Here is a 10,075-nt window from a genome sequence, read left to right as displayed (position 1 = left end):
GATTGGGTTGTCCTGTGACCCCCAACCGTCCACCCCCTCTAATGTCTGGAGGAATTTACTGCATTTTGCGGCACAATGGGCTTCATGTAGACCGACCACAGAGCACCTAATCCGGCCTTTGTCTGGGGATGAACCGCGTCAACTCTTACCATCTATAAGCATATCTCACTTATAAATACAGAATGCATTAATTTAATCTATTGCTATTTAAACGAGGATTTTGGATCAGAAAAAGAATATCATGGTATATATATTATGTATGTTTTCCTTGTTACATACTCGAACTATTCAACAGTGACAATTGTATCTATAGCAATGTAGCTAAAACCTATCATTAAGAACCTATAGTATTCTGAACCTATAATTAAGAATACTATAGGGTAAAAAAAAAAAATAGCGAGTGAAACAGAAATGTTACACTGGTTATAATTAGGAGGACACCTGCATGTCCTCCTCCTAATTATACACATTCCTCTTGCTACCTTTACCGAATTAATGAAACATAATAGCAGTACTGCACTATTACAACATATTGGCAATAGTAAATCAATGCAAAGCCTGTGTCCATGTGGTGGACGAGAAATTAATATTTAGCTGAACGTTGCATCTCTATCTGGACATTTTCCACGTTTTATTAAATCCTCGTCAAAGTGCAGGTGTGATTTGATCCACGCACGTGCGCGCTGTCTTGCACAAATGACCGAAGTACACTGCCGCGCACACGCGCAGGGTGGGTCTCCGGTGGAGCGGTGGTCTTACCGTTATGTGCACACAGAGGGATGATGAACATGGAGATGGTCAGCAGCACCTGCCAGGTCCCCAGTCGACTCTCTCCACGAGCCATAGTGTGGGTTAGCTATTCCCTTGACACGCTGATGATAATAATGTTAATAATAATAATAATAATAAAGGATCTGATCTGATCTTGTCCCCTTCTTCACACCGGTCAGATGCGGCCGCAATTGAATCCAGATCAAAGCGGATACTGTCAAAGTTCAGATCTGCTCCGTTTTGGTCATGCCGCCTTCTGCTTGGCTTAACAGCGAGGGGACGGTCCCATTGTCCCCAAGCGGCTGGCCTGTCCCTCTCGCACCTTTTTGCGCGCGCGTTTCTCGCGTTTCTCGGTGCGCCGTTGGGGTTCGGTCGACAGACAGCAGCAGCAGCAGCAGCAGCGCCGCCAGGAGTTGTAGTTGTAGCGTAATGACGCGCGCGACCAACGGAGGGGTCCGTAGACGAGATTTTAATGACACGAGTCTCTCGCGCTTGCTCGCTCGCCTGTCTGCCTGTCTGAGCGGAGCAGCGCGCGCAGAGTGCGTTCGGGTGTCAAAGTGCCGGCGTACACACACTCTCACACACGTCGACACACGCACGCACACACGGTAAATGCTCCTCTCCGAGTCCGGCTTCAGCATGTGCGGTTCGTGTAGAATGGGAGCGAACGTGGGGATTTACGCGACGTCTGTTGTCAATTGCGCGTCAATATGCTCCATTTTAGACCCCAGTTCGGATGCATGAGAGAGCATTATGTGGGCCCCCCACTGTGGGTGGCGTTTATGTGTCAGTAGGTTATTGGGTGCATGCTGCCTGTAACTGCCAGCAGAAATTGGTGTGTACACGCACAGGATTGGATAATCCTCTTTATGTTATGCTATCAACTAGAGACAATGGCATCTGCTCCTTAATCACTTTGTCATGCAGGACAGGCTTGAGGCAAAAGCGAACTTGACGTCTGCTTAGGGCGCCCTGAATAGCAGGACTCTACTGCACACAACATAATGACCAACAATACACCATTGTATTCATTGGCAGTTTTTGATGCAGGGGATACGACTGTCTTCCCAGGGTGTTAAAGGAAAAGAAGAAAATTCTGTCAATTGCACACCAAAATAATATGCATCGTGTATGCACATGTCAGTCAGTGGGATATCCACCTCTGTGCAGTATTAGTGCAAGAAAATATTGCACCGCCACTGGTGGCTGACAAAACTGAATCTGGTGTCTGAAGGGCTACTTGGAGGTTTTACTAAGCATGCTATTTGAACTGCACACACCGTTTCCAGCACAAAATCTTTTGTTTTTAGACTAGTCAAAGTTAAACTGGCTTATTTTTACACTGAAAAGAGATTTTCTTGTGTGTGTTCAGATAAATAAAAAAGTTTTGTCTGTCGGTTTGTATGTGGGAGTGGGTGTGTGTCTATGGGTATGCGTGGGGCAGCAGAACGAAGAAGGAGGGGCATCATGCATGCAAGAACTACTAATTTACAAATACCAAGTAAAACAGCGAAGGGGGAAAAAAAGCGTATGTCTTTTTATGTATGTAACCTTTTGCTCTATATCGATGTCAGCTTATATATATTTTACTCAATCACATTTCCTTATCTGTTCCTTTTATCACCCTAAGCGGCATAATCACAGTTCACTGGCACTAATCCAGCAAACAGGAATAGCCTGCAGAGGGCTGTCATCCCATTCTCCTCCTAAATTGGATTATGTAAGAGACATTATGAAATAATTAGGATTGAATGCATTGATTTCAGTGAATTAGTTGCTCTACAATTTTCATCAGTAATTGAATCTGGAATTGAATTGAGACAAACCGCTGCTATACAGAGATTTTTCTGTGTGTCCTTGGTAAAGATGCTTAACAAAGCCTACTGATAGATATATTATTTCTGCTGTATAATCTCACTTATTTTTATTTTGTTTTAGAGGAAGTATACGTTCAGTTTAATACATTCTTTTAGAAGAAAAGAAATTTCATGTTAAGAAATAATTGCATTTCATAGACTCCCCGCAAGCACAATTATTAGGACCCGCAACGACTGCTTTAATTTAGATATAGTTTTAGCAGTTTTTTTTTTTTTTTTTTAGTGTTGTGTGCCTCGGCCAGACAAGAGTGTCATGTTTTGCAAAGGTTTATGAGTCAATTATATGAAACACTTAGAGAGTCTAATGGCAGCTTAAACGGTTTACTGCCACAAGACGGAAATAACAAGTCTTGATTTTTTTCACATGCAAAAGAGGTCAATTCTTGTTTGGAAGCGGGAAGGAAGTATTAGTGACACTCAAGTGGTAAATGAAAAGAATTATTTAAAATTGTTTGCCTTATTTTCTTGTCAGTGCTCAGGCGGCAGAGGGCGGCTGGAAATGTCAAAATGGCTGAAGTAGGAAGTAGTAAGAGTCGTTTTGTTTCTTTTTAGTTGTTGGTTGGTGGCTTGACTTACAATTTGAGGATTGTGGGTGGACAGGCAGGTAGGTGTTGGTAAAATATTGGTTTGTTTTCTCCCTTACCTGTGACAGCAAGCACTTCAAGTGAGTAGATTCAGCATATCCTCTTAATTAGTCTTTGTGTGTACGGTGGCTTGGGATTCCATGGCATAACCAGGACGTGGCGAACAAACCAAAGAGAGGTCCCAGACTTCAAAGACACACGGAAACACAAGGAACTAAACAATTCGGGTTGTTTGGACTGAAACAAATGACTGGATTTTATGGAAAAAACACGTTTTGATCATTAAAAAGCATTACCGAATGCTTTTTAATTGGTGGAAGAGCTACTGTGTGGATCGGTTTATCCTCTGCAGGGGCTGAGAGCGTTAAGGTGCATTTTAGCACTCCTATGGGACTTCCCAGTCATCAAAACAAAAGCCCACACAAACCCTGCGAGGTGAGCTGTAGACAGAGGTAAAGGTAAAGATAATTTTATGTGTATATTTTCAGCAACAAGGCAATACAAAGTGCTTTACAGGAATTAAAAGGAAATACAAACAAAACAAACCAAAGGAAAGAGCAAAAGAAGAAAAAGCTAATAATGTTGATCCAAAGTAAATAAACTGGATACTCCTAATCAGGGCATAAGCAAGTATCAAAAATTTGATGCTATTCTGCTGGCAGAAGATTGTTGCACAAATATAAATATGAGTGGTATGAATAACTTTGATACTACATAATAACAAATATATAATAAAATATATATTTTTGTTTTAAACTTAAGAAATGTTGTAAAATTAAAAGGTTTTAAAATGGTGTCAGTGACAGATACTACTGGGTGGGGAGGGAAAAGATGAATTAATTTTATAACCTTGTTATGTGGTATACCTGCTCCTTCTCCTCATCCATTTTCATATTCTGCAGCATCAAGGATTTGTTTCTGTACTTCATATTCCTATATTTTAAACAAACCACAGAGTATTTTCTTTTTCCAACCGCGAGTGCTATGACGGGAGCGAGCAGGGACTGTCACAAAACGGGGGAGACGGAGAGTTTTGGAGGATGAAAATAGATGGGCGAGTGTTGAAGAAGGGGAGCAGAAGAATGGTGCAGTCTGAGAAATCACGAAAAAAAAAAAATCACACTGATGTACTGCCAAACAGAGCAGAACAAAATTGTTCCCGCTTCCACCTAACATCCCTGCACACACACACACACACGCATACACACCCACACACACACCTACACACACATGTATACAGTATGTCATATAGATATACAGATTCAATGTTTTTCAAATTTTTTACAATAAAGCCAATTGGTTATTTTACTGTATTTTCTTTTTTGCTGGGCAAAAAAATAATAACAACCAGACATACACATGAAGAACAAGAAGGGCTCTTTTCACGGGGATGAGCAGATGGATGGGACCCAGAGGGGCTGAAAAACACACCTTAGGTGACGTCAAGCTTTGTGTGTGTGTCTCTCCCTTTGCATGTGGCGTTCGGGCCGCATGAGTTGCTTCCTGTTCCCATGTTGAACAGTAAGAGGTGGACAGGATGTCCAAAATTCCCCCCAGCACAAATGGCTGAAACCTTTTCTCTCTGCATGACAAGACACATAGATTTTGCAACACATCAAGGAATAGTGAATTGTTTCCTTGCTGAGGTTAGATTTTTGATCATTTAAAAAAAAAAAAAACTGAAAATGAAATAGGCTGCACTATACATTGCTTATATCATATTAATGTGTCAATATTAGTGAAGTGTCACAAGAATTTCCAAATTTGTGAGGATAAACTATATACTTTCTACATGTTTGTAGCTGTCACAGCAGATCTAATTTGCTCTGATATGACTGTATGAGTATTTTATGGAATGTCCCAGAGTCTGAAAGAAATCATCACATTGGTATGTTATTTTAGGTCATATTTTTTTTACTGGTTCAATTGTTGGTACACGGAGGAATCCTTAAAAGCACACAAAATGTTTTTTTTGTTTGTTTTTTTTTCCAGTGACCTCCAGCTTTTTATAGGTTTTCATGACGCTTATCTCTGGGACACAGATGGCTTTGTAACTCTACAGCGGTGATTATGCCTGAGACCTGCTGAGAAAAGGATCTGGGAACTCTGGATGTCATATCTATAAATATATTTTCACTGGGGCTTTCCTGCTGCATTCCATTATGTTCCTTCCTACAGCTACTATATGCTTCTGTTGCATTTTTCATTTGCAAATCTCTTCCTTGCTTTCCTTTTTTTTTTTTACAACCTGACTCACATCAGATGTTATATGGGTATTACTTTGTGAATAAAAATGACATCTGTGCTTCCCATTTTTTTCAAAACGAGGAAGGTGGTGTGTAGAGTCTGTGCTTTTTTTTTTTGCTTTCAGATAAGGAAATTGTAAAGAAAAAAGTATTTTGGAAAAATATTTTAACAATTTCATACATTCCAAAAGTATTATTATTAATAATAATAATAATAATAATAATAATAATAATGAACTGTGAGGTGTTTTAAAACCTCAAAATATTCTAGTTTATACCAAAAGAGGGATGGAGAAATATGTTCTGCTGTCCAGTAGTAAATTAAGAAAGTAGTAAAACACACATAAAAATTGTGTTTATACGGCAGGTAAATCTTGTTCGGCAAAAGTGTCTACCAGTTTTTAATGTTCCCCTGATGGCTTCAACAGATAACCACGGGCATAGCCTACCTGCAGTCTGACCGGGATGTAACTCGATTTGTCCTTTGATTGCTGGAAAAGGCTCAAGACATCCAAGCAACACCCAATGGGGTTAAACGAGACTGCAGCATGGTCTAAGCCTCGAGCTGATTGCAGTCAGCAACAGCTGAACAGATATGTCACCACGAGATGGCGCACTAAAATGCGCACATTGAACTCTCCTTCAAAACTCAATACAAAACTGGTGCAAAAGTCAGGGAGAATTTATTTATCTATTTAGTTGGAACTCACTAAGTACGGAAAAAAAAAACAACACACAACTATTTGAGCTGAAATATTTTCTACAACTACTCCAGTGGTTATTGCTTTCTATGGTTCAGAAGCCTCTGTTGAAAAAGACATCTCAAATTAGTTTTTTTCTTTCAAATGTAAGTATTGAGGATGTTGATGTGACGGAGGAAAAACACAGCCTTCAGTTACATTTGGCCCGAGTGCAACACTCACCACAGCAGCCCGTGGCCTGCAATTAACAAATTGCGCCCACCTGTGTAAATCTCCACCCACAACAGGAAGTCAACAAGATCATCAACAATATGATTCAACACCCTCACTTGTTTTTATGTTGACATAAAAATACATTTGCATTTCTCATCTTTTCTCTCTCTCCCCCCACCCCCCATGTACATACCAAAAATAAAATGCACAAATTTGTCCACTCATTTTAGTTACAAGTTTGTTAAAAATATCAAATTAGCCACATGAAATAGGAACAAGAGTTAATTTAATTTTGATGTAAACGGGATAAACAATTCTCTTAAAGCTTTAAAGAAAAAAAAAAAGCAACACAATGTAAAGTTAAGAATCGTCAGTGCACTCAAAACAAGCCAGCAAAAACCAAAGGGCAGAAACAGAAAACACCTTTTTAATGATCTGAAATGTAAAGTCAACTAATCCAAGTGGGAAATGACCTTTGGCTTTCATGTTGGAGTAAAAAACTCAACTCCTGCTGGGAGAACAAATGCAAGGTTTCAAGTCCAATCCAGTTTTTTTGTAATCTTACACAAAATTCCTGATTACTTACTAGAATCAGACTTCTCCTTGAACCTCTCTAGAAACTAAGACTAAAATAAGAAAAGGGAAAACCATTGACATGCACCTTTATAACAGGATCAGTAATATCTGACATTGTGGCTCTCATGGTAACACTCTGGCTCTTGTGAATCAAAAGGTCCACTCCAAAATGTATCACTTCCACAAGCTCCATTTCTTGTAATGAGCGAGGGCCCTTAATACAGCTTCTGTATTGGAGACGACCGAGATACAGAGGACGCATCGTCATCAACAGGGTCAAGAAAGCGATTTACTGGAAGCCACAGCAGTTAAAGACATCGATTCATTTTCACAGTGGATTTGTTTTTTGACCGATTAGTAAAACAACAGATCTAACCCTAACCCTTATCTTTTGGGGACCTTTTATCAGTGTGCTTTCAGGGTATTTGAATCATCAAACCTTGATGCAGCATCAGATACACTGCATTGCATGAACATTTTAAATGTCAGCTAACAGAATGCTAATTGAATCACAGCAAAAATGATAAAAGGATCAACCCTGCAACCATCTACATTACAACTAAAGCATAACAGGTCACTTAAAGAACATTGGGGAGTTTGGGGAAGATCCATTAGTTAGATTTTTACTTCTACAATTTGATTTTGTCATAAAATTTAAGTTTAATCAGTAACCATTTGAGGGATTTTATGTAGGCACATGACCAGCAGCAAGTATTTGTTTCCATACAATTATTTTTTCCACTGTAGGTGTGAATTTCCTTGGATGATGTCAACCTGAAGACAAGTAAAATGTATTTAAAAAAAAGGAAGAAGAAGAAAAAAAGTTTAAAATGGATCTAAATTTAATTTTGCTCTTATATTGTGGTTTATGGTCAAACCCTTTTTGTTCCAATATAACTGGAGGGTTTTAAATAATCCCAGAATCTTCAGAGTTTGAAAACATTAAGAGAACTTTTTAAACTACGCACAATGCTGGTGTTAGCAAGTCCTTCAGATGGAGGTCTTTCCTCTGACATACAACCACTGCAGGCTCTGAAACAAGTACAGAGTTTTCAAAGATTACTCTAGAACTGGAACTCAGACAAATATTTTCATTTCAGTGTTTTGCCTTTCAACCTGGATCGATCAACTTTGCACAGTAAGAATAACCTCCAAACAATTTGATGTTCCATGTTGCACCTTACGCAGCTGCATAAACCGTATCCAGCGCCTGTTGGACAACCCGTCCGCCGCAGTGTGTTGATCACAACCTAACTGCAGAGTTTTCCTGCAGTTAGGTTGGTAAAGTCCAGGTGATTGGAGACAGCTTGTAATTATAGACACCTGAAGGGGTAAACTGATGAGTCCAGAGATGACAGGTAGAGAATGATGAGAAGAAGAAAATATTAATACAATAAACTGGAGCACTATACTCCGTGAAAAAAGAGGATTACATAGTCAATCAGCTTCAGCTGCGACGCTTATTAGTTCCATAATCTCCATTTCACCTGTGAAACGGCAAAAATACTGGGCTTTCGTTGGCTGAGCATCAAAATACAAGTTACTTTACACACAAAAATATTTTATTCAAAAGGTTTTTTTTTGAGGGGGGGTGGGGGTGGGGTTATTGCAAAGTAAATAAAATGTATGTTCACGTCTTACTTTAAACCGTCAGACATACAAGCTAATCACACCGTTACAACCAATTCAGGTTAACTTTAATTCAGTCAATTAAATGGAAAAAAAACAAAACAAAACATCCAAGCCAATTAAGACATTGAATAAAAAGTATTTTCTATAGTACCTCTTGAAGTAGCAACTACAAAACTTTGGGATTTACCTAATATTTGAACCAGATTTGTTCATTCCCGTGAATGATGCTAATTGATAAAGTGAAGGTAGTTCTAAAGTGAACTTCCACCATTTCAAAATAACTCCAATTTCAAAAGGTTCGGTGCGATATGAAACCACTTTTAATTTAAACCCACTTTCATAGTTTTTGACCAAGACCTGGAATGTGCTACTGATCTTCCATGTAAAAATACTTACTGAAGATCAGATTATTTTTAATCATATCTGACCAGAGCAAATGACAAAGTATTAATACATTAAAAAAAAAGCCACCGATTTTTACACTGCCACTGGAAGCACGCCATATTAAAATACATACTTTCATTACCTTAGTGTAACGGTGCTTCTTGCTGATGGATAATTGAAAGTCCTGTTAATTTCTTGTTAGCATTTGTCAGGAAACTATATTTGCCAGAATTAGAGTTCAGTGTGGGATGTGGCTATGGAAACCTCCCATGTCTTTTCTAGCGAGGTGAAGCTGAAGAAGATCAAAAATCTTTTTCAAATCAGAAGACTTAAAGATAGATCCTTGAGGCCGTGCCTCCATACTCAGGATGCAATTAGGCTACTTGACTGAAGTGTGTTGAAGCAGGAACCCTCCAGGTCCAGATCTGAGGACCGCTGTCTCAGACAGCTCCCTTCCAGCCAATGATGCCTCCAATTGCCAGGGTCAGAGTGACTGGCCTCATCTGACCAAGACATGTTTGTCCACGTTGTTGTTTTGTTTTTTTTTGTACCCTACAAACTGCAACCAGGACTCTTCATGGTTTTCATCTGTCCATTCCTCCATAAAAAAAACAAACTAATTTGCAGAGATAGTCCTCCTGTCCACAGATCCCCCTCCACCTGAGCTGTGGGTCTGTGCAGAAATGTTTTTTAATGATGGGTTGCAGTGCCATATGTATCACAACCTATTTTACAATTTCTGAAACAGTAGCTTATTGAGTCATTCAATTTTTTGCTTGTGTTTTCTTTAACAGCAGTGAAACATTTCACCCTTTGATTTATTAAACGTTTCTTAAGGATGAATATGAATTAAATAGTCAAGATAGGCTTTAGTGCTACTGACTGAAAACAGAAGCAAGCTCTTATATGCTTTCCGAAACATTTTCAAATTAGAAACTGATGTTTCAAGCACAAGTACTTCAGTTTGTAAAGAATTAACGGAGTTGCTAAAGTTTAGGCTATCATTATGCAGAGTTAGAATAGATTTCTGAACTCTCCACATTCAAGTGATTTTCTTGTAAACACACAGATGCACACACAAAGATTCTTTA

General features: G+C 39.0%; 1 protein-coding gene across 2 annotated transcripts in view; it reads right to left on the bottom strand.

Moving 5' to 3' along the window:
• Window positions 1–1,471, bottom strand: part of LOC106953928 (uncharacterized) — a 23,517-nt gene extending 22,046 nt beyond the window's left edge. The window contains exon 1 of one of the 2 annotated variants that reach the window (XM_015043077.1): window positions 760–1,471. In XM_015043077.1, coding sequence (XP_014898563.1) covers window positions 760–844 — 85 coding nt within the window. In that variant the 5' untranslated portion in view covers window positions 845–1,471. The remainder of the gene's footprint in view (window positions 1–759) is intronic. The other variant, XM_015043070.1, reaches the window with a different exon arrangement.
• Window positions 1,472–10,075: the final 8,604 nt, after the last annotated feature.

The sequence above is a fragment of the Poecilia latipinna genome, unplaced genomic scaffold (assembly GCF_001443285.1).
Source record: "Poecilia latipinna isolate Pla-1442-1.1 unplaced genomic scaffold, P_latipinna-1.0 Scaffold35, whole genome shotgun sequence".
Taxonomy (NCBI): Eukaryota; Metazoa; Chordata; class Actinopteri; order Cyprinodontiformes; family Poeciliidae; genus Poecilia; species Poecilia latipinna.
This window is presented reverse-complemented; position numbering and strand designations above follow the sequence as displayed.